The sequence below is a fragment of the Nomascus leucogenys genome, chromosome 19, assembly GCF_006542625.1.
Source record: "Nomascus leucogenys isolate Asia chromosome 19, Asia_NLE_v1, whole genome shotgun sequence".
NCBI lineage: Eukaryota > Metazoa > Chordata > Mammalia > Primates > Hylobatidae > Nomascus > Nomascus leucogenys.
Genome location: NC_044399.1, coordinates 42,000,237 through 42,026,187, shown reverse-complemented (window position 1 = coordinate 42,026,187; position 25,951 = coordinate 42,000,237). Strand labels below are relative to the sequence as shown.

The window sequence follows — 25,951 nt, the reverse complement described above, 5'->3', positions numbered from 1 at the left end:
ATGAGAGAAGTGAGGCATCACCCAACAATCTGGCCAAAGTAGCCACCTCCCACTCCCATATATTCTCTATTTCATTAACATGTTTTATTTCCTTCACAGCACTATTCACTGTCTGAAATGATCTTACTTGTGTCTATTTTCCCTATGAAAGTTATTTAGGCAAACACCTTGTTTTAGTCACTGCTGTATCCCCAGCTTCTAGAACAGGCCTGGCTGCCTTGATAATTGTATGTTGCATGAATAAATGCTGCTTAAAAAGTTTAAATACCTTGCCCAAGATCACAGAACCATAAGAGCCAGTATTCAAGATGCACTGTAACTCTGGAAGATGAGAGCTGGTTTTCTACTGTAGCTTTTTATAGTTGAAGACCCCTAGACATAATCTAACCCAAGGCTATCATTTTGCAGATGAGGTTACTGAAGCTCAGAAAGGATAAATTACTTTCTGATATCTCAGTTTGTTAGTGGCAGAGCCAGAATCAGACCCCAGATCCCTAGGTAGTGTTTTTTTGCACCATGAATTCAGCCTCCTCATTTCATATAAAATTGAAGGAAAATCCTATATGCGTCTGCTGTACATCATCCGCCCACTTATTCATGCCATAAACCTAAGTCATACTTGACACTTCCCTCTCCCTTACCACCCCCTTCATCTAATTAACTAGTAAGTCTTGTCAGTGTACCTTCTAAATATATCTCAAATCTTTCCACTTTTCTTCATCTCTGCTAACCATCACCCAAGCCACCACCAGCTCTCATCTGGATGTTAGTAGTAGCCTCCTGCCTAGCTTCTCCCTGCCTCCTCTTGCCCCCTTTCATCTAATTTCTTAGAGTAGCCAGAATTATGTTCTAAACTGCATTATAAATCCGGTCATACCACTATGCTGCTTAAAACATATCATTTAGTCCAAGCTGTGACTTAAAATTCTTAACATGGCCTCTGGGCCTAAGGGGTCTGGCCCCTAACCAGCGCTCCTCCAGTCTTACCTCGTATTACTCTCTTCCTGTCTTGTTTATTCTGGAGCTCCGCTGACCTTATTTCCATTCCTACAACATTAAGCCCTCTTCTTAAAACTTTGTTTCATGGAGCTCCCCTTCTGTGGACCACTTCTTCCACTTTGTCCTCCTCTTCCTTCTCTATTGGGCTCTTCCAACTCTGCGTCTCAAACTAGACTGAAGCCCCAGTGACCACACTATCTCCATCCCTGTTGATCCGCAGGGCCCAAAACATTGTAGATGCCCAATAAATATTTGAGGAGCATTCTGTAGTCCTCTTGTAGATTTCTGCACCGGGTTGACACATCAATGACAAAGCAGAAATGTGAGTTGGATTAAAAGAAAAAGAGACAGAGTACAAACACTGAAATGAGCCCAGGAAGCATCCATACTCATTCCAACATGAGCAGCTTTTCTTTTTAGTAACATCTACCAGTGCATTTATTCTTCCAGAAGGTTTGATGGCTTAGCTAAGTGTGTGTTGAGTCTCTCCACTTGAGTCTCAGATTTGAGAGAGGCCTTTTTTTACTGACTCCTGTGTAATAGGCTTGATCACTTACCTTGAGGGAGCTAGAGAAAGGTGCTGCTTTGATGGACATCAGCTGATCACAGAAAAGCCGTATGTCTGCTGTGAGAGCTGGATGTGTTGTCATCTTGGAGCAAGTATAAGCAGTTGGTGGGGAGGAGGGAGCCAGCGGTGCTGCTTGTTGGATGCTGTCGATCAAAGCCTTAGGACTGTCCTCCAGGACGAACTATGAGAAGTGAAAAGCTCACAAATGGAACTGATCTAGAAGGCCCCAAGCTTAGCTGGATCCTCAGGTTACTGAATTTTAGGATTTGCTCAGTCTTCAGGTTAATCATAGTTGTGCTGTTTGTTTCCAGATTAACTATGAAACTTGATATTTAAAATAATTCTAGGCCAGGTGCGGTGGCTCATGCCTGTAATCCCAGCACTTTGGGAAGCTGAGGCAGGAGGATCACTTGAGCCCAGGAGTTCGAGACCAGCCTGAGTAACACAGTGAAACCCTATCTCTACCAAAAATAGGAAAAATTAGCTGGGTGTGATGGTGCACACCTGTAGTCTCAGCTACTTGGGAGAGAATCACCTGAGCCTAGGAAGTCGAGGCAGCAGTGAGCCATGACGGTGTCACTGCACCCCAGCCTGGGTGACAGAGTGAGATCCTGTCTCCAAAAATAAAATAAAATAATTCTAAACTAGCTACTTCACTAACAATAACAACAACAGAGTGGTTGCATATATTAAGTAGATCACATTGCCAGTTTTCTACCTCACTCTTGCTACACAGACAGCTAGCTTTTCCTGTTTTAGTGTTGGCTGGCTATAGGCTTTCTAAAGTCTGACAAGTTCAACAGGCCCAGTTCTGACAGAAGCATCTGTAGGGAACCAAGCCTTTGTTCAAAAGAAATGTGATAAAACAAAATGACCATAGATATGCAAGTATAGTGTAGTACTCTTCCAGACAGAACTCTTGTTTAGCCAGTGCTTTTATGGAGGCCCAAAGGATGAAGGAGGCCTTTCCTCCTATGAAATAAACTCATTTGATTTATACAGAAAGCACTAAAGGATAGGAAATGATATGCTTCTTAATAACATTTATAACATGTGTTTAGAGAATACTTCATATAGAATAAACTATTAATTTAAAAGTTTGGGGATGCTTTTTTAGATTAACACTTTAGCTACCATAAATGCCACTTTGGGCATTCTGCAACACTTCATTGAGTGATGTCAATAATGTAGCAGAAGTGCTATAATTTTCAGATAAGCATTATAATCTATTTTTTAAACTTTTATTTTAAGTTCGGGGGTACATGTACAGGTTTGTTATACAGATAAATTGCATGTCACGGGGGTCTGGTGTATAGATTACTTCATCACCCAGTTAATAACCGTAGTACTATAATATTATTAAGGGAACATAAGAACCTTGGGATCTCATCATTAGTGTTCTCGTCTTGTATGTCCTTCTTCTAAAAATTGTTCTCACCACCTTTCCAATGAATTTCTCTCTAGTCTATGAAGTCCCGCTACTCACTATTCTTCCAGAATGAGTTAATGAAACCCCACCATTCTGAGCTTAAAGCATTCATGCTAAAATGTACTCTGGAAGAGATAAGAATATGTCTTGGATTCCAGAACTGTCCTACAAAGCTATATTCAAAAGACCATACATTTCTAGGTTTCAGGTAAACTTGGAGACTGAACAATGCACTCCTTTAAGAAACCTCACTAAACCTCTATATAGGGATGTTTTTAAGGCATAAACCCACGTGAATGACAGAATGGCCATTTTAAGGGGCAATGTGCAATAGCAATAAAATTTCGGAAGCTGGAAGGCAAATGCATTGACTTAGCAGATATGAGAAAGCCAGCAGTTGGCAAAGCTGAAAATCAACCCAATTTAAACTTCTGATGCCTTGAAAGGCTTGAAAATTGGTGGCATCAGATGTAGCTGGTTCTCCATATCCATGGATTCTGCATCTGAGGATTCAGCCAACCTCTGATCCAAAATATTCAAAAAAAAAAAGACTAAAAATAACACAAAAATTTTTATTTTATTTTATTTTTGGAGACAGGGTCTCACTGTGTCACCCAGGCTGGAGTGAAGTGGCGTGATCTCGGCTCACTGCAAACCTCCAACTCCCAGGTTCAGGTGATTTTCCTGCCTCAGCCTCCCATGTAACTGGAATTATAGGCATACACCACCATGCCTGGCTAATTTTTGTATTTTTAGTAGAAACGGGGTTTCACTATGTTGGCCAGGGTGGTCTTGAACTCCTGACCTTAAGTGATCTGCCCGCCTCAGCCTCCCAAAGTGCTGAGATTATAGGCGTGAGCCACTGCGCCCAGCCAAAAATGTTTAAAAACATTACAGCAAATATTTACATAGCACTTATATTGGATATGCATGCAAATACTACATCATGTTATATAAGGGACTTGAATATCTGCAGATTTTGGTATGGAGTGGAGGAGTCCTAGAACTAATCCCCCACAACTACTGAAGGGCAGTTGTACTTCTAAAAGAAGGAGTTGAAGGGGATGAAACTAAGGAGAATTGATTGAAAGTTGTTTAAGAAGTAGTTATATCCCCATTTCAGGTGACTGGGCAACTATTCCCCCTCTACTCCAAGAGAAAACTGGAGGTTTATTCTTTGGAGAGGGTTAAACTGGGGATTTTGGGGTTGGGAGACACCAGGTACAGTTGAAAGCAGAGAATACGAAAAGCCAGGTGGAGTCACTAAGTGAACATATGCAGACTGAATGCTGAGCCCCACACCCTCACCCCACTCACCTACACTCAGCCCTCTTTAATTCCAGAATTACCAGATACCTGAGGGAAGCTTTTAATGTGACAGATACCAAAACCAAGAAACAGAAAAAAACAACTTGAAGAAAACAGACTTTATAAAGATGAGAAAACTTAAAAGAAACTATAATTAATATTTTCAAATAATTAAGACATTGCATTCATGAAACAGGAATAGGATGCTATATAAAAGAAAAATTCAGAGAATGACCATCAATAACAATAACATATATTAAAAGAACAATAAAAAGATTAGAAGATAAAGTTGAGGACATTTCCAAGAAAGTAGAAAACAATAAGAGATGCAAAGCAAGAAAGAAAAGATTTTTTAAAATAAAAGGATGAGTTCAGGAGACTCAACATCCAAATAATAACAGTCCCAGAAGAAGAGAACAGAGAAATATGGAGATAAGGAAGTAATCAATAATACTTTGTAAGAAACTTTCCAAGAACTGAAGAACACAGAGTTTCTGGGTTGAAATTACCCACTGAATCATGCAAGTTCTTAAACATTTACCTCTTATACCCCCTTTTTCAAGAAACTACTGGAGGATGTGTTACACTAAAATGAGGGAATAAACCAAGAAAGAGGAAGACAATGGGTAGAGGAAACAAGAGATGGAACCCAGGAGAAAGGCAAAAGGAGCTGGGATGATAGTGAAGATTAGGCTGTCAGCTGTGTACCAAGCATAGAGGGCATTCAGTCCAGACTAAGGCAGGTCAGAAGATACCAGGAGAGATTTCCTCATAAGGTTGATAGAACACCCATTGTGAATGAATGTATTGAGAGGAGAAATTGACAACTGGAGTTTGAGGTTGCATAAAAATCTTAGCAAATGAGGGGGGAAAAGACCTTTATAAACTCCAGAGAAAACAAAAATGTGTGCATGAAAGAAAAAACAATCATAGTTTACTACATAGCTGTTTTATTTCATAGTCATAATAAAATCAACTGGGGAGTGATCTTACCAAAATTTTAACATTATAACTATTACTGTAATATTAAAATATAATATTAAGCAGATGGCATGGGGTGGATAAGGGCACACATGTGTGGTGTGGGAAGAGGAATAGAGATAAAAGCAAAAAATGCTAATTTTGCACAGTGAGGGTTCAGTAGATTTTGCCTGAAACTGAAAAATCAAGAAGCAACAATACAAACTTATTATGTAGAAACATAGACACGATTACCAGAAGAGTTAGCTAAAAGACTTGAAAGTAATAGTTTCTGGGGAAGCAGAAATACTGGGGAAAGGGGTTGGGTGCTACTGTTTTGTCTTAACCATTCTAATAGATCCCAATGGCTCTTTAAACTATGTGTCTCTATAACTAATTTGAGAAGAAAATCTTTTTGAAAGGCCATTTTATTCCCAGAAATAAGAATGAGAAAGCTTTGAAAAGTAGCAGCTTTATTGAGATATAATTCACATACCATATAGTTCATCCAGTGGTATTTAGTGTATTCACACAGTTGTGCAACTGTCACCACAATTTTAGAACATTTTGTCACCTCCAAAAGAAACCTTATACCCATTGGCAGTCATGCTCCATTTACACCTAACCATCATTGCCCTGGGCAGTTACCATGCCACACTCCATCTTTATGAATATACCTATTTTGGATATTTCATATAAATAAAAACATACAACATGTGGTCCTTTGTAACTGGTTTCTTTCACTCAGTACAGGCATACCTTGGAGATATTGAGGGTTTGGTTCCAGACCACTGCAATTAAGTGAATATCACAATAAAGTAAGTCACACAAATTCTTTGCTTTCCTGGTGCATATAAAAGTTTGCACTATACTGTAGCTTAAGTGTGCAATAGCATTATGTCTAAAAAATGCACATACCTTACTAAAAATACTTTATTGCTAAAAAATACTAATGATCATCTGAGCTTTCTGTGAGTTGTAATCTTTTTGCTAGTAGAGGGTCTCGCCTTGATGATGACTGCTAACTGATCAGGGTAATGGTTGCTGAAAGTTAGGGTGGCTGTGGCAATTTCTTAAAATAAGACAGTGCAGTTTGCCACATTGGTTGACTCTTCCTTTCAGGAAAGATTTCTCTGTAGCATGCGATGCTCTTTGACAGCATTTTACCCACAGTAGAACTTCTTTCAAAATTGGAGTCAATCCTCTCAAACCCTGCCACTGCTTTATCAACTCAGTTTATGTAATATTCTAAATCCTTTGTTGTAATTTCGACAGTGTTCACAGCATCTTCACCAGGAATTGATTCCATCTCAAGAAACTACCTTCTTTACCCATGCGTAAGAAGGAAATCCTCATCCTTTCAGGTTTGATCATGAGATTGCAGCAATTCAGTCACGTCTTCAGGCTCCATTTCTCTTTCTAGTTTTCTTGCTATTTCCACCTCTCAAAATCATCCATGAATGCTGAAATCAACTTCTTCCAACTCCTGTTAACACTGATATTTTGATCTCCTCCCATGACTCACAAATGTTCTTAATGGCATCTAGAATAGTGAGTCCTTTCCAGAAGATTTTCAACTGACTTTGCTCAGATGCATCAGAAGAATCATTGTATTTGGCAGCTATATCCTTATGAAATGTATTTCTGAAATAATAAGATTTGAAAGTCAAAATTACTCCTTGATCCATGGACTACAGAATGGATGTTGTGTTAGCAGGCATGGAAACAACATTAATCTCCTTGTATATCTCCATCAGAGCCCTTTGGTGACCAGGTGCATTGTCAATGAGCAGTATATAATATTTTGAAGGGAATTGCTTTTTTCAGAGCAGTAGGTCTTAGCAGTGAGCTTAAAATATTCAGTAAACCATGCTATAAACAGATGTACTATCATCCAGGCTTTATTGTCCCATTTATAGAGCATAAGCAGAGTAGATTTTGCGTAATTCCTTTTCTCTTATTTTTTTTTAAGAGACAGAGTCTCACTATGTTGTCCAGGGTGGAGTGCAGTGGCTATTCACATATTCAGTCATAGCCCACTACAGCCTCGAACTCCTGGGCTTACTCAAGCAATCCTCCTTCCTCACCCTCCTGAGTAGCCCGATAGGCACCTGCCACTGAACCAGGCTAGATTTAGCATAATTCGTAAGGGAGCTATGATTTTCAGAATGGTGAATGGGCATTGGCATCAACTTAGTCACCAGCCGCACTAGCCCCTAACAACAGACTCAGCCTGTCCTTTGGATCTTTGAAGCCAGGTAGTGAATTCTCTCTAGCTACCAAAGTCCTAGGTGGCATCTGCCTCCAATGGAAGGCTTCTAATGTTTGTCTGCATTGAAAATCTGTTGGTTAGTGTAGTCACCTTCATCAGTGATCTTAGCTACATCTTCTGGATAACTTGCTACAGCTTCTACATCAGCACTTACTGCTTTGCCTTGCACTTTTATGTTACAGAAATGGCTTCTTTATTTAAACATCTTGAACTAACCTCCACTAGCTTCGAGCTTTTCTTCTGCAGATTCCTCACCTTCAGCCTTCGTAGAATTGAAGAGTTAGGGCCTTGCTCTGGATTGGGCTTTGGCTTAAGGGAATGTTGTGGCTGGTTTGATCTATCCAGACCACTAAAACTTTCTCCATATCAGCAATAAGGCTGTTTCACCTTCTTATCATTCGTGTGTTCACTGGAGTAACACTTTTAAGTTCCCTCAAAAACTTTTCTTTTACATTCACAACTTGTCTGTTTAGTGCAAGAGGCCTAGCTTTCAGCCTATCTCAGCTTTCAACGTGCCTTCTCCATTAAGTGGAATCATTTCTAGCTTTTGATTTAAAGTGAGAGACATGCAACTATTCCTTTCACTTGAACACTTAGAGATCATTGTAGGTTTACTAATTAGCCTAATAATAGGGAGGCCTGGGGAGAGGGAGAGAGATGGGGGAATGCCGACTGGTGGAGAAGTCAGAACACATACAAGATTTATTAATTAAGTTTGCTAGCTATCTTATATGGACGCAATTCATGCCGCTCCAAAACAATTACCATAGTAACATCAAAGGTCATTGATCATAGATCACCATAACAGATACAATAATAATGAAAAATTTTGAAATATGTGAGAATGGCCAAAATCTGTCACAGAGACACTAGTTGAGCACACGCTGTTGGAAAAATGGCACCAATGGACTTGCTCAGTGCAGGGTTGCCACAAACCTTCAATTTGTAAAACTGTAGATATGCAGCATCTACAAAGCACAATAAAGAAAGCTGCAATAAAATGGGGTATTGCCTGTATAATGTTTTCAAGTCCCATCTATGTTGTAGCATGTATCAGTTCTTCTTTTATTGTCAAATAATAATCCATTGTATGGACGTACCACATTTTATTTATCCGTTAGTCAGTTGATGGACATTTGGGTTGTTTCCACTTTTGGGCTGTTAAGAACAATGCTGCTATGAGCATTCATGTATAAGTTTTTGTTGGACATATTTTGATTTATCTTGGGTAGCAGTGGAATTGCTGGGTCATATTATAATCTACATTTAACCTTTTAAGGAACTGCAACACAATTTTCCAAAGTGGCTACATGATTTTACATTCCCACCAGCAGCGCATGAGGGTTCCAATTTCTCCACATCCTCACCAGTCCAACATTCATTATAACCTATTTGATTGTAGCCATCCTAGTGGGTGTGAAGTGGTATCTCATTTAGGTTTTGATGTTCACTGAGATTTTTAAAAACTTAGATTAGCAAAAATTAGTATATTGAAAAAATCCTATCTGAGCAAGGCTTTGAGGAAACAAGCACTCTGATTAGGAGTGTAACTTGGTACACATTTTATGGAGGTCAGTTTGATATAATAAAATGTGAAATATATGTAACCTCTGGCCAGATATCCCATTTCCTAGTATTTGACCTAAAGAGAAAACCATAGGTTGGGAAAAGATGGGTTGTCATATTGTACTACTGTTGATTTTAATGGCAAAAACCACAATTACTTTTGCATCAACACAATAATCTCATCATATCAACAACTTTGAAACTAACTTAAATGTCCCTCAAGAGGAAACTGGTTAAATGAATTCTGATGCACACATAGAATGTCTAAGCAATCATTATAAATAATGATGCAGGTAAAGTATATTTTTATTTTCATGTAAAGCTATCTACCACATATTGAATGAGGGAAAATCAGGTTATTGAATATCTTCATGAAAAGATCCCATTGGTGTAAAATATCTTTTTGCCTAGAAAGATCTTTTGAGATGATGTCCAAAATGTTAACAGTGATTATATCCTAGTGGTCAAATTTTACGTGATTTTTTTTAACTTTTTTCTTTGTATGTAATTTTGTTAAAAATCAGCCTCTATAATTTTTTGAGACAATTATAAAACTATTACAAAAGACTGCATTTTAGAAGTCACATTTTTGTACTTAATCAAGGCTTAAATTTTAGTTAGATACTCTTTCCCTATCATTTTTTTAAAACCTCAAGCTGGCCGGGTGCGGTGGCTCACGCTTGTAATCCCAGCACTTTGGGAGGCCGAGGCGGGTGGATCACGAGGTCAGGAGATCGAGACCACGGTGAAACCCCATCTCTACTAAAAATATAAAAAATTAGCCGGGCGTGGTGGCGGGCGCCTGTAGTCCCAGCTACTCGGAGAGGCTGAGGCAGGAGAATGGCGTGAACCCGGGAGGAGGAGCTTGCAGTGAGCCAAGATCGCGCCACTGCACTCCAGCCTGGGCGACAGAGCGAGACTCCGTCTCAAAAAAAAAAAACCTCAAGCTAAAGGCATAAAGAAATTCATTATAGTGGTGATTATATTCACTTGGTGTAGAGCATTGTCTTATGCTCTTCCTTCAGAGACTTTTATTTATACTTTGGTCTTTATAGAGTTATTTTTATGTGGAGATATGACAGATATTAGGATTTGGGGTAACAGGTCAAAATGGTTTTCCATTTTTTTTGGCTATTGGGATAATAATTTTGGATTCACATATTCTCTCTTCCACTCTTCCATCCCTCTTTGCTGGAGGATAACATTAATAACGCTTTCTTTTTCTTTGAGCTTATTATGTGTTAGGAACCATTCTAAACATAGGCATGTATTTTACTCATCTAACTCTCAGGCCAATCCTGTGAGGTTGACAATACTGCAATGATATTTTACAAATGAAGAGCATGAGGGATAGGGAGGTTAAGTAACCTGTCCAAGGTCACTCCACAAGGGAATGGCAGAGCTGGCACTGGAGCCCAATAAGTCTGGTTCCAAAATATCTGTGATCTTAACTACCACACTCCACTGCCTCTCTGACTTTCCTCTTAAATATGACTCCAAACACTTCTTGCTGGTTTTCCTTGTTTTTCTCCCAAGCTGTCATTCCTACCAGAAATGCCAGAGAGGCTGAGGTAGTGTGTACACCTGACTGGGCTTCCCTGCAACAAATGCTCTATGGAGACACCTCTTTGCTGTTTATATATTTACCCCCTAAATCTCTTAGGAGTTTACTTAACATTTCTTTGACATCCTCTTCTCTGAAATGTTTGGATTTCTTACTCCTCAAAGTTGGAGGTTCATCTAGGGGAAAGCCTTTTTTAGATGTTTCAACCTTGCATTAAGACCCATCAGCAGAGCGCTTGGTATTGAGTCAGAGAACACTTGCCACCCGTTCCCAAGACTGCATGGTGCTCTCAGCCTCAGGAAGTGCAAGATGCCTGGTGCTCTGCCTGATCTTTGAGTCTGATTAATTGGGGCAAAACATAATTTTTATAAGGTTACAGTTTATTCTAGTTATAAGGGTAATATATGTTTATTATAAAAATTTTGGAAAATACAGAAAAGCATAAAGAAAAAAATTAAAAACACTTATAATCCTACCGTCCTGTGATAACAACTAGAAACTATAATTTCCAAGCATGTTTGTCTTCTCTTTAAGCAATTCATATCCATTCATGAAGACTAAGTATTTGAAATCAGTGATTTATGGATGATAATTTTAGAAAATGCCCATCCATGCAATTTAGCAGGTAGAATTATTGTTAAATTTAAAGATGTACCAAAGTTGGTGAAATTAAAATTTCTTAATCTTATACTCCAGTTTGATTTTATTTAACTGAAGAAAGACATAATTATGGCCAGGCATGGTAGCTCACACCTGTAATCCCAGCACTTTGGGAGGCTGAGGTGGGCAGATCACGAGGTCAGGAGTTCGAGACCAGCTTAACCAACATGGTGAAACCACATCTCTACTGAAAATACAAAAATTAGCTGGGCATGGTGGCATGCACCTGTAATCTCAGCTACCCAGGAGGCTGAGGCAGGAGAATCACTTGAATCCAGGAGGTGGACTTTAGAGTGAGCCAAGATCTCGCCCCTGCACTCCAGCCTGGCGATAGAGCGAGACGTGTCTAAAAAAAAAAGACAGAATTGTACATGTTTAAGAATATTAGCATGGAATCAAACAAAAAAAGTATAGTGACTTCAGTGGTTTTGTTTACTCCTGTGTGTGATCGTCCCATTTATTTTTGCCTAATATGGGCTGCATATATAAGTAAGTCTTCAACGGATACTAATTAATTTTATGTGCACAAGATGAAGATCTATGTGAAGTACCATCAGAATTTAACTTTTGATATTTGTGATTTTGGTTGTTACTGTTTTGGCTGTCTTGTGATCAAAATTTAGTATAATTCATTGATATTTTTCTATTATCCTTGGGGAAAGAGTTATAAATCTCACCACTATAAAAATAACAACAATAAAAGATACTCGTGACATGACATATTATAAGTAATAACAGTGTTGTTTGATTCAAGTTGAAATAGCTTGTACTGAACATTATTTTTAAAAGCCATTTCTTAAAAGAATGACTTCTATAATAAGGTTTATCCTCTTGTGTTTTCTAGGCATCTGGCCATCTGAAGAGGTTTTGGCTTACTACTGCCTCAAGCACAATAATATATTCAGGTACAGAGCTGCACTTAAGATATTTTTTAGCCCATGATGGATATTGAATCAACATATTAAAAATTGCCATGATTACATTCTTCAAATTAAATTGTTAGAAAAAAATTTAAAAAAGGAAAACAGAAAGGAAGAGAAGGAAAACAGAAAGAAAGGGGAAAAAGTTCACAGTGAACACATGTTGCTTCTCAAGTGAAATCTGAATTGCCTTGGGTACTAATATTGCACAGCAAGATTTTTGCTATATGTCAAAGGCTTTTGATTTCCACTCAAGGCATTTTATTTCACTTTGATTTGGGGGAAACAAAAGTGAAGCTCCAATCAATCCTTACTGATTGTGAAGGTCAAAAAAAAAAAAAAAAAAAAACCAATAAAGACATTCTTTAAACTTCTGCTGGGGAAGTCACTACAGAATGTCTGATAAATAAATACCTCACAGCTATTATTTAAAGATGGCATCCCACCCCTGGTTTTAAAGGTATTTTTATATATCTAACAATATGTATTTGTGAACTATAAATTACCATTATGGATTCATGCTACGGAAATACATGTTTTCAACTGTTAGTATGCATTGCAGATCAAACCCATGGATGGAATTTAGGAAAAAAAAAAAACTTTATTTGAAAATTCTAAAGATGTTTCATAGACCCAGAAAATATAGGTTTTTCATTTTAATTCTCATTTTATAAAAGTCATTCAATATATACTTCCTGAATAGCTCATTATGATTCCAGATAAGCCACTAGTGATCATAGCGTGTGTTTTAACTGTATGTACTTACAAGATTGGGTCAATAATATGTATTTTTTTAAGCTCTATGGGTCCATATTTACCAACCAGTCTATAATTGCTTTGAACAACCAAACATTCATTAAGTGTGTTTTGAAATATTAATGTCCTTGCTTGGCTTCTTCTCCTTCCTTTCCCCCTCTTCCCACCTCTCCCTCCCTTTTAATTTTGCTTTTTTTCTCCTCTTGGGGTAATAAACTTCCCAAACTGGGAAGAGGAAACAATCCTAAGAGTCTAAGCATATAAATAAGAACAGGGCAATTTTGAATGTGGGCTGCAGAGCTGCCCTGAAAGTCTGGCATTTGCTCATCTCGCTGTGCTTAAGCTTGACTGGAGCTCCAATCAGCGAGCAGTGGGCCGGGGCGAGAATGTCACACGTTGAGGGCTGATATTTAGGCACAAAGGGGAAGGTAAGTGCAGAGTGCCACCCTAGACTGTCAGCTTTAACTCTGAGCTGCTTTACTTTTGAGCTGTGAAGTCAGAGCCCAGTCATTACTTTAGCCTGGGTTTGCTGGCTTAACCATATTATGTCCCTGCATTGTTTATTCACTGTGTTGTGTTGGGGTCAATTGTGATTTAAGTGTTAATTGCTAAATGCTCTTTGTGTAATTGTTCTTTATGGGGACTGTTCAGCTTTCCAAAATGTTTCAGTTTGTTTAAGAATTTTTTTTTTTAAATTCAGGATTGCATCTATTTATTTTGTGTGCGTTGTTTGTATGTAACTATAATATAGGTATATACACACTCATATATATTCTTCATTTACTTGTCTAACTGTTTTTGAAGGAATGAATGTGGATTAACAGTGTTATCCTTTCCTAACAATTATCTTTCGCTACTCTAGCTAGTTTAGTTCTAAAAGACAGCGCCATTGACAAGGGAAAAAAAGGGAACCTTCTCAGATTTTTCAGCTCAGCGGTGGTAATGTTGCAGTGAACACTAATGAGGGAACCCCCACTGATTTGCCTGCTTTGTGACTTTTCTATTTCATAATTATTTTTAAAACGCAAAACGACATGAGGTAGCCTAGTCATGTCTCCACAACTTCCTGGTAGCGCCGTTCTTACTGCAGATGGCAATTTGTTCTTGTAACATATATCTCTCTCTGACCATTTTCATCTAATTTGTATGGGTTCTACCATTTCTTTTCTCTCTTTCAGGGCCCTTGCTGTGTGTGAGCTAGGGGGTGGCATGACATGCTTGGCTGGGCTCATGGTAGGTCTTTTCTCCATTCCAATCCCATTCAGAGGGAGGAACAAAAGGAAAAATGTTCCAGGGCCTCCAACTGCTGGGTCAGAGAACCGTCAACAGCATCAGCTGCGGTCAAGCTGCCGGGTCTTGAGAGACCTTCTAGATTGACTTACTTTCGGATCATATTGATTTTATGGTTGCCTCGATGAGCAGAAACATTTTACCTCAGTGTAGTCAATATTGCTTGTTGTGACATTCCAGGCCTCGCACAGTCTTTCTTTGCCATAGCGAAAGCATTTTTTTTTTTTTTTTCAGATTATAGTCCCATTTGCTAAGATACAGGAATAGCCCGGCGAATCACAGTTGGAGCACCATGATATAGCTGCTAATGTTTTGCCTGCATTATTACACCAACAAACATGATCCAGAGCGCTCAGTAATTAGATTCTTTTGAATTAGATTGGCCATTCAGGAACGTCGTTCCCCATTCTCTGGGTTCTGAGTCATGTATTCAGGAGATATTATGTAGCAGCACAGTGCATTAGACAAGTTTTTATGTCTCTACAAATAAAAGCATATTGTTACACTGATTGGCATTTGACAAACCTGTCGCTCTTATACAATGTGTCGAGGTTACAGCCCAGTGTGCGAGCATGTCAAAGCTCACAAAAAAATTACCCTCACAAAGCCATCTGCCTGCAATGCAAAGTTATATGAAGGGCATCAGGCAGTCAGACAGAAGCAAGCTGAAAGGCAGAGTGACAGCCTTGTATGATGGCTCTACTAGATAAACAGAAGCCCACAAATGAAAGCCTCTCAGAATACCATCATCCGCTGTCACAATGCAATTACCGAACAGAATGATAGCAAGATAGAGGCTCCCGCAAATGGAATGATAAAAGTATTGACTGATTTGATTGAATGATTAAAATAATGCAGACATAAAATGAAAAAAGATTGAAGATTGTTACAGAGAAATAGGTGAGGAAGCATGATACTGAAGGCTTGTCACTCCTGTCTTCACTTCCACACAGACAAGCATATTTGCTCATTGTTTGCTGTGCTCCCTTTTTTTTTTCAGGTTGCTATTTCTGCAGATGTCAAAGAAGTTCTGTTAACTGATGGGAATGAAAAGGCCATCAGAAGTATCCTTATTCAGATAGAAAACGGGTTTGTTGTGCTCATTCCTTTTTCCCGGCTGAGTAACAATTGATATAAAGAAAGACAGCATGGGGTATTAAAAGAGAGTTTCCCCCCTACATACATGATAAGTAATTAAGAAAAAGTAGAAATATATGAATTCCTTGCATACGACTCCGTGGGTTTTTTTCTTTCCATAGATTTTTATAGACATCTCTCATTAAAGGAGCCTATGTTTTGTGGACCTCCCAAGGCAATAAGAAAATTTGTTTCATAATAATTTTCAAGCATTCTTGTTCTTTTATTTCCATTGGAATTTGCCAGTGTAAAATAAATTATTTGGTATTTATTGTATTTGGATATTGCTGGCAAATATTAACTTCCAGCTTCATGTTTGTTATTACATTCATGCACTTGATATTGTATGTACTGTGTAATATTGTGCCTGCTCTAATTGCTGAGGGTACCTATATCCCCCACTGGAACAGCTGTCAGTTCTTCATTATTTCCTTTTATTTAGGATTTTATTTAGGATTATACAAGCTATCTCTATTTTTCTGCTATGCTATTACAGTTCAAACTCCATTAGATTATGCTTTCCTAATATGTACACAGAGTTCATGAAAATTGAACTGTACTTTAAGAAAGCAAGCATAAATGTAGCTACTTTAGCAGTCGAGCTGATTTGTTCAGGGGCAGTTAACAGCTGTTAGAAACTGAGAGGAAAAGTGGAAGATAGGTTTGCTTTGGATTTTTTTTTTTTTTTGGTGTGCCTTACATTTACATTATGAGGGAGACAATCTACTTATTTGAATTTTAAGCTCTTAAACTGCCAAAGCAGTTTTGATTTCTGTGGCATCTTACATACAATCTATTTCTGATTTTCTTTTTCGACTTCTGCCATATGATTTTTTCAAAATATGCAGCAGCTTCATCAAGCTGCTCAAACAGGAGAAAGGAGGAACGAGAAGCACAGTAGCTAATATTGTTCAGTAACACTTGTATGCTCTACAGAGCCCCACCCAGCTAATTGCCTGACAGACTTAAAAAAAAATTCAGGAAGGAAAAACAGCCAATCACAATCTTGGCCTTTCACACAAGGGAAAGAGATCACAAAAGGTGCTTCCTTTTTTAAAATGCAGGATTTTAATCACGTTCTTGAGACTGTCTCAAGTTTTTCAAAATATTCCTGAAGATGAGCGGATGTTGTTTCATTCACTCTGCTTTATTCTGAGTTATTTCGTGCATGTATCCATGTATCATTTCACTGTGCTCCTCCTCCTTATGTCAGGGAATACAGAGCAAGAGGAAGCTCAGGTATGCCAGCTCAGCCCCAGCGGATTTTTAGAGGGTGGGGGGAGCAGGATTATTGGACAAGAGAAGATTATTTTAGCCACAGAAACTTTCAGCTTGGGCCCAGTAACCTAAGGTTTTTTTCAAGTCAGCAGGTGTCTTATTTAATAGCATCAGAAACCAATTAGAACTTTTATCAAACTATGGGAAACATCTGTAGTCAGTATGTAAATCTAATTGTTCTAAAAGTATTATTGAGCTAAACTACAGAGCTCCCAAAGAAGGGAAGCAATGCTAATGTCATTAATTAACACACCTTTGCTTTAAACAACAAAGATGCCGTGCCAGCTTTTGAAATCAGAGAGGAAATCTCAGATTCTGTATTCATTCTGCCGGCCTTTCAAAGAAATGATTGGTACAGCCCCCTCCCAAGAAAATGGATTTTTAACATTTGGTCCTCAGAAGCTCAGCCCTGAGAGTGCTTTATTGTGCTGGGTTTTACAATGGGTTTAATATAGCGGGGTGCCAAAGGGCAGGAGGGGAAGAACTTTACAAAGTAGATAAAGTAGGTCTTTTCAGGATGCAGACCAAAATTGGTAGTATGTTTTATTTCATCTCTTAGGACTTTCCTGATGGAGTTCAGTTTTTACCATGCAGTTGTTCTATGTTTGTATGCCTTTTTCTGTTGTAACTAGATCTAATTTTTTTTAATTAAGAGAAAAAGCATGCATAAAGCCTTAAAATCGGCAATGTGTTTTTCCTGCTTTTAATACTAATGTTATTCTTGATTTGCTAACAGAGCTTACAATTGGCATTCGTTGTCATCTGTTTTACTGACTGAGGTTAATATGAATGATTTTTTTTTTCTATTTGCATGCCCACTTTCTGTAAGAATAACTAATTCACTGAATCACATACTATTGATGCATATAGATTGAAACAAACTTATTTAAAAATTACTGTTTACATCTTTCCTTTAAAATTTTAGGAAGTCTAAATTATATAGCAGTTGTAGGATATTATTCAAAAATTACTTTCTAAAAAGTAAAAGTGGATGTCAACAAAAAAAGGGGGAGAAACATTGCCAGAAGCCAGAAAATCTCTTAGTAAAGCTGCTAATTATTCTTAATGGGCAAGATGAGCACATTAAGAAACAAATGAATACATCAGTGAAATGTAATTGAAAATCGACCTGGCAATGGCATATCGCATCTGAGTATTGGTCTGTATATTATTCTTATCATTTTAAAAATTATTTTTGTTGTTCTTGGCTTCTGAATTTAATGAATCCAACTGAATCTTCTTAGTCTCTTAAGCTTCTAAGATTCTGATTTTTGCCTTTTTTTAAAAAAAAAAACAGCATTTCCTGATATTTCCTTTTAATTTTATATTATTTCTATTTGTTTTAGTATGTGAGGCAATGAATGGATTGGTTCTGAATCTTTATATCACAGAAGCATGTCAACCAGTTTTGAGTTTATTTATTATCTCCCTAAAATGTATCAAATGGATTGCCTATGTCTTCTTGAGTTTTCCAACTTGACTCTGAAAAGCTAGATGTTGATTTGAGATTTATTAAACAGAGATATCTGGAAAGATATTAAGACTTGAGGTAAATATTTTTAAGTCATAAATATTTTCTTAGATTCATGGGTAGTTTTCCCTAAGGTCTCCTTGGTCCTTAAATTGCATTGCTGAGTCTACGAACTCAAAGCCTCCACACCTGAGAGCTGCTCTTCCCTACAGATGCCATTTTATCTGTATCCCAAGAGAACAAAGGATAAATTAGAGATGGGATCATTTGGTTTGTCCAGTTCTCAAATTTATTCTAAAATAGTGTGAAACATGTTCCTTTTCTTTTTTTTTGGCAATGCCCCTTTAGTGTCAAGAAAGAAATCTTCAACTGCCCACATATAATAATTACTCCATAAGGTTTGTAGCTTGTGATAACAGTGACCTAGGAATAGGAGAGAGACATGGTATACTGAGTTATTATTGATGCTAAGCCTCTTCTAAATGATAATGAATAAAAGTAGAACTCCTGAAGGTGAGTAACCCTCTCTGGCTACAATCACTAATGTGCCCAGCACAAGCACCCTGCCTTAGTAAACATCTAGCAGTTCTACGCAGAAAATTCCAGTGTTTGGCGACCCATTTCTCTGTAAGCATCTTATCCCCATAGTATGCACAGTGTGGGTCATGATCTTGAACTTAGGATTCTCCAAAAATGGGTAAATCCACTGTGCTTTTTAAAGGAGACACCCCTGGTTTACCATTATTTTTATTTAATACAATCCCTGACTTGAGTAACTATTAAGTGAAGCTTCGTGTGGGCTGTGCAGCCTGTACCATAGATGGCTGACAACACGGAAATACCGGGCCATCTTCCTGTGTCCAGGCTTCTTCTTCCAACGCTGGCTGTACTTCCATCTACTGATGAGTCATAAGTAAACTCTATGTGCCTCACATTGGGTAGCAGCGCAACAAATATGTATTTTTTGGAATTAAATTAAAATTAATTCAACCAATATTAATGGCATGTCATTACAGATGCTAAAGATACAATAGTGAACAAGATAGGTCTAGTACCTATCCTTGTGGGACACAGATTTTGCCTTGGCTAGAATACATTTATACACATGAAGGGCAGAAGTTCTTTGATAACTTTGGTTATTTAAATTCTACAGTATAAATGTTCACATAATTAATTCTAACTTTTTTTCTTCTCCTTTTTGTGGAGAATGAGGTCTTGCTATGTTGCCCAGGCAGTCTTGAACTTCTGGGCTCAAGCTATCCTCCTCCTCCTGCCCCCACCTCCCTAAGTGTTGGGATTACAGGCGTGAGCCACTGTGCCCGGTTCACGTAATTAATTCTAAGCAGCAGGGAAAGAAAATAAAGTGTGACTGCCAAACCTCATGTTAGTTACTTTACCAGCCTCTTCATCCTACCAAAGCCTTTGCCTGAATTGTACACTAAGATAATGAATTGACATGATTTGGGCACCTACTGTGTGCCAGGCCCATCACACGTGATACTCCATTAAGCCTAACAAATAGGTATCATTATTTCTGTTTTAGAGGCGGAGCTCAGAGAGATTAATTTACCCCAGGACACACAGCCACCAAGTATCAGAACCAGCACTAGAAGCCAGGTTCATTTGACTTCAAAGCTTATGTTTTTTCGACTTAAACCATTCTGGGTCACCAAAAACTAAAATGATTTGGTGAACGTCATCTTGCATTTCCTTACCATGCTCTGGAAATTAAGGCCTCTCATCCATAAACATAACAATTGGCATTGCTAACAGAGTTTACAGTACCTTTATGGTATCTTCTCAATTCATGTGAGTAATGAGCACATTTAAGAATATTTTGCAGCCTTAAATTAGCAAATATTGCCACATTAAGCATTAAAAAAAAAAACCTTGAGAGATCAAAATGAATAGGGTTTATATTATAATCTCATGGTTTCCTACCCTCATTTTTGGTATTCCAGCGAAAATGAAGATAACATAAACCAAGAAAGTGGTGCTTTGTGAATCACAGTGTTATTATTTTTAAAATATTTTCTTGCTTAAAGAACATGCCAACTCTCAAAATGTATATATAACTACTGATAAATAATTGCTAATTGCAGGAGGAGGCTGATATTTTTAACAATATGATACATACATATAACATGTATATAATTTGTTTAAATTACTATTATATAAAAATATTTTTTAAGAATAAAAATCAACTGAAACAAAATTGAAATGGAGCCCTACCTCTGAACAGGGCTTTATTTGAGAAGAAAACTTGGAGATAGAATTCCGGTTTCTTTTTAGCCACAAATATATATCCTGTAGCTCTGGAAGTCCAGATGCCTAGACAAGGGGATTGGAGGCAATTACTCTGTATTCATTTAATCAGAAATCACATTAAGGCTTTCTTTGCACCCAGTCCCTCCCACTGAAGTCCTCCAGAAGGTGGGTGTGGCTCAGAGAACACGATTTGGCCCGTTGTGTTGAACACTATCCTGGACATATTGACTCAATGTGATTGGATTTCCTTTATTACCCTGAGGTGACACAGAAGAATGATAAAATCTATTATTGGACACAGTGCCATCCAGAAGAACCATCAAAATCTGACCTAAAGTAAAGGGTGGGGAGCAGGATATCTGAATTTGTCTCTTAAGGTAATACTTTAATATACTATTGACATTTTTTCTTCTCATGCTCATTTTAATATTTAAAAAAACTCTTAAACCACAAAACTTATTTCCCGTCCAGTTCTAAAAATAAAGCAGCCTAAATACTGCTGCCGATTTTTTTATTTAAAAAATTGCTTCTAGAATATAAATACATATGTTTGCTTCAGCCTGACCACCTGGAGTCACAGGTTTATAAATTGTATAAAAGTATATAGTGTTAAGATGTTTACTAAAAATTATTAATATGTTTTCTTCTGAGTTATATAATTTACCTTCCCTGAGACTATTTTATAAAAAGTATTACCTCCACTAACAAAATAATATGTTTTGCTTGATAGATTAGTCATGTACTCATACGACTCTACAGGTGTACTGGGCACATTATGGCATGCGGTTGGATGCCATGGAAACTCTAAGGAGGGTGTGGCCAGAGTGTGGGGGAACTTAATCAAAAACAGTTGTCAGTTGACTCTTTACTAATTTTGTTCTTCTCCGAATAAAGATGTCAGCTGTCCTTTTCTGCAAGACATTTCATTTAGAAGACTTTCCTGAAATACTTTCTTCCTGAAATAGACAGAACTGTAGGCCGATGTGTCATTTTAGTTAATCAAAACAAGTAGGCAAATTAGTCTCTTTTATTTTTTTAATGAATGTAATTTAACAGTATTTAATTTGCATACAGGAAAGTTCACCCAGGAAAAAAAAAAGTCTGCATTATAGCACTTTTGTAAACCTCAACAAAGCCCTTCATTAGCAGACCTAATTGATTTTTCCTACCCACCCCTGGGGGAAGAAAGCTATCACAGTACCTGCTTATTCACTCAGAGAAGAAATGGGTGTGCCTGGTGATTCAAGCAGAGATTTGGGTTAAAAAGTCCTGTGGCTCTGTTTTTGCAGGGAGATCTTGGTCAATGCTTGCTTTGAGCATTCAGGAAATTTGTTTTTCTGAGCAATAGGAGAACATCGCTTGTCTGCTTGGTGTCCCCCCCATGGGCCCAATTTAGTTCAACTTGCAGCCTTCACTGGAATTATTTTATTTCTTGTTTATTTAAACCTGCCTTATTCCAAAAGAGGGATTTTGAGGCTTCTTACCGTGACACATAGAATATACCATATAAAATGAATGGGAAAGTGAGGGCAGTTGGAAATTGGAAAGCCAGGAAAATATGATGAAGCCAGGAATAGAGGTCAGTAGAGAAAACATATGCAACAGGGTCTCTTGTGGTTGTTGGAGTTAGGCCACACATTTGGCTCTGAGTTGCACAGGTGCTGGAGCAAAGAAAAAGAGGATCAACTCTAAGAGTTACAGTGCCGGGAAGTGGAAGCAACATCCCTTGATCTGCAGACCAGCCTTTCCTCGTGCTGAAACCTGACAATTTTTTCCAATGGGCCCTTGTAAATATGGCGCTGGGTGATGTAATGAACCAGCTCCTGGAAACATGTCTTCCATAAATGTGGCTTTTTTGTACAAGTCCTTCCATGCCAAAGGCCATAGCATAAGTCTGTAAAGACAGTTCTTCAGGGGGCTTTTCACTCAACTGACTTTCTTCAGTAATTCATTTTCTCTCAAATATTCTCCAAGATTTTCTTCATCTTTTTCTTCTCACTTCCTCCCAAGTCTCATCCTGCTGCTCCTCTCCACCCCTCCCTAGTAGCATTTAGGAGATTGGAAATACTTCACACTGGAAAGTCTCAGGAGACTGACATTGCCCTCCCTGCTGACAGAGAGGCTTGCCTTTGGACTCCTTGCCCTTTTAAGCAAGTAGGACATGGCACCTATGGGACAGTCATTTCCCACCAGCACTCATAACTCTGGGGCTTGCCATGATGATCCATCTCAGGTGATAAAATGCAGCCCAGGGAAGTAAAAGAGCTTGCCTGTGGCAAGTCAGCATCTTGCTTCACACCCCACATACAGCTCTTCTCCTTTCACTGTGCTCATCCCATCTATGATAAAAAGATCAGCCAGGCACAGTGGCTCACACCTGTAATCCCAGTGTTTTGGGAAACTGAGACAGGTGGATTACCTGAGGTCAGGAGTTCAAGACCAGCCTGGCCAACATGGTGAAGCCCCATCTCTACTAAAGACACAAAAGGCTAGGTGTGGTGGCTCATGCCTTTAGTCCCAGTTACTAGGGAGGCTGAGGTGGGAGGATCACTGGAACCCAGGAGGTAGAGGGTGCAGAGAGCCGAGATCACGCCACTGCACTCCAGCCTGGGCAACAGAGCGAGACCCCGTCTCAAAAAAAAAATCAATAAATAAAAGATAACTGTTTCTGGACCTTTTTTTTTGGTCAGTTCACAATCACTGCAGATGTTTTCTTAACTGTGTCCTGTAGATGTGCAAGACATCATCACAAGGAATCAGAAGGCTGGTGTGTTTAAGACCCAGAAAATATCGAGCTGGTAAGATACCTTTCTGCATTAAAAAATTCCCATTGAAATTGCTTTCCTTGATACTATGGATGGTTACTAAAAATAATAACAGCTAACATTTATTGAGCACCTACTGTGTGTCAGGCACTGTGTTTTAAGCACTTTACAAGTGTTGTCTCATTTAATGCTCACTGGAATACTATGAGGCAGACAGACACTCTCATTATCTCCAATTAATAGATGAGAAAACAAGATAAGTATATTAAACACTGGGTTGGGGATGATTTATGATTATACAGTATGAGGTTGGGAGAAGTCAGGCCTGGGAACTCCTTAAATGGCTCTCTTCCAGTGAGTCTCAGCCTAGGAGCAGTTTTGCCCCCAAGGGTACTTTTGGCATTCCCTGGAGACATTTTTTTATTGTCATGACTTGGTAGGAGAGCAGGGAGTGTTGCTACTGGCATCTAGTGGTAGAGACCAGGGATTCCACTGAACATCCTATGTTGCTTAGGACACCCCCATACAACAAAGAAACATCTGGCCCAGAATGTCAATAGTGCCATCACTGAGAAACCCTGCTCTGTTCCATGATTTTAAAATAGTCTAGGTGTCCATTCGCTTTTAGATTCTGTTAATTCTTATGCAAACTAGGAGGAATGCTTGCTCTTAACCAAAACAATGGTGTGTTCTGTGATGCTACATTTTATTTTTGCCCTGTTGGTAATGGATCTAGAGAAGTGAGTAATCATTTCATAGTTTTCACATGAAATAGCTGTATTTGTGCATTTTTTCTCATTCATTTAACCACAGACTTCATTAGAATAACTCTCTGTTAAATTAATTGTTTTCTTTATTACTGTGAAGCTGTCATCCTTTGGTATTTTGAATTTTCCCTAAGGTGAAGACACTTTCCCACCCCAACTTCCCAGTTTGATTTTTTTTTTATTAGTTATATAAACTACTCCTTAGCAGACAAAGCCTACAGACTGATTTCTCTTGGACACACCCACGGTACAGCCTCGGCGGCCAGTGGTCTTGGTGTGCTGGCTTCGGACACGAAAATAGCTACAATGCTTAAAAACCAAAGTGATGACACATACTGGTGTGAGGCTATGGAATAGCAATAATTTTTTTCTGTTATATTAATTGGTGAATGTAATGAAGTGTCCATATGTGTATTTTGAAATCCTGCTTAAAATGTTGGGAGTAGGCTGGTGGCACAGGGGACAGCATATTCTGTGTTTCTCATATAAATGAACAAACCACTTCTGTTTCCCAGAAAACCTGGGGTAGGTTGAGAGAAAGAGAAAGGGTCTGACATTACCTGTGGGGTCCTCATTGTTAGGACAGCCTTTCCTTCACAGTGCAGACAGCCCTACCCTTCTGGAGAGGACTTCATTTTTGGACATGATTTTCAACCTGGTCTTTTAGTTATCAATCAAAAGTGCATTTTCTATGTTGTCCTCATTTACATTTGTTTAATGTTTAAGGTCATTCGTGACCATTTGAGTGTATTTCAGCATATGGAATCAGGGAATAATAGATTTCAGCTTCATGCTGTGAAGAGAGATTGTGTTTTTACAAGACATAATGTTGTTTACTGGGTGTTAATAATCACTAATTAATAAACATATCTAGACTTCTAAAATGTTGCATTTTGAGGAATAAAAATGTCAAGTGTTTAACTTATGGAGTGCAATAGTATTTTCTGTCATCTCTTCATAAAATAATTAAGTTACATAAACAAGCAAAACGTCATTGTTCAACAAAGGACATATACCAAATGCTTAATACATGGCCTTTGTTTCTGTTTTTCTGTTCTCAAAAATGCTATTTCTAGATATATTGTTCTGATATGTACCTGGACATATAGACTATATGTCAATAATAATCATATAGAAACCTCCAAGATGAGGGTGGGTTTTTTGTCCTCTTTATCTCATACAGTTTCTTTTCTTTTGACCCCTGCAAGCATTTTGTTCGAAGTCTACTAAAGCACTTTCTAGAGAACAGGTAGATGAGTTAGTCCTTGAAATGCCTTGATCTTATATTAAGGAGTGACTTCATCACTTAACTGTCAAGAAGCTAAGAGAAACGGCCAACCACTGATGTAATAATCAGTATTCTCCCTCCGTCCACTGCTTTCCCACCCATAACCAGTACAATGTGATGAAAGTATTAGTTCCATGAGAGAAGAAATAAAAGGAAGCCATTCACAAAAGAGCTAAGATAGAGTTCAATAATCTTTTTTAGTGCCTCAATGCATATGCAGAATTTCTCCTCCAAATTGGAGGTGTGGAATAACAATAGCGACAGATAACTAAGAGGTATTTACCATAGCTGTAAAGCCCACACGTGAGCCAAATATTTCTGCTATTAAATAGCACTTCAAAGCTTGACATGAAGTTTGTAACAGCTGAATGTCTCTTGTGACTTCATTTGCAAAGAAGATGTATAAGCTGAAAGGAAAGTCGTGATATGAGAACTATGAGCCTAAGAAATGGTATTTAAAAAAAAAAAAAACAAGCTGCCCAGAAATTTGACTGGCACCCAAGCTCCTGTTCCCACTACTCCAGTGATGTTCTCAGTAACTACCAGCATTTCTCCTGCTACCAACCTCTTCCTACCTCTTACACAGGGGCAGACCGAGGTTGTATGGGGCCTGAAACTTATTTTGAGGGCCCATTTAGGAAGAATGAATTCTATTATACCTTACTTTGATAAATTTTACAGAAAT

At 38.2% G+C, this 25,951-nt stretch overlaps 1 protein-coding gene across 2 annotated transcripts in view; it reads left to right on the top strand.

Moving 5' to 3' along the window:
* CAMKMT (calmodulin-lysine N-methyltransferase) overlaps positions 1–25,951 on the top strand; it is a 445,018-nt gene that overhangs the window by 330,810 nt on the left and 88,257 nt on the right. For both annotated transcript variants that reach the window (XM_030800134.1, XM_003262802.4), the window contains exons 4-7: positions 12,171–12,231; positions 14,181–14,235; positions 15,293–15,356; positions 23,178–23,244. In XM_030800134.1, coding sequence (XP_030655994.1) covers positions 12,171–12,231; positions 14,181–14,235; positions 15,293–15,356; positions 23,178–23,244 — 247 coding nt within the window. The remainder of the gene's footprint in view (positions 1–12,170; positions 12,232–14,180; positions 14,236–15,292; positions 15,357–23,177; positions 23,245–25,951) is intronic.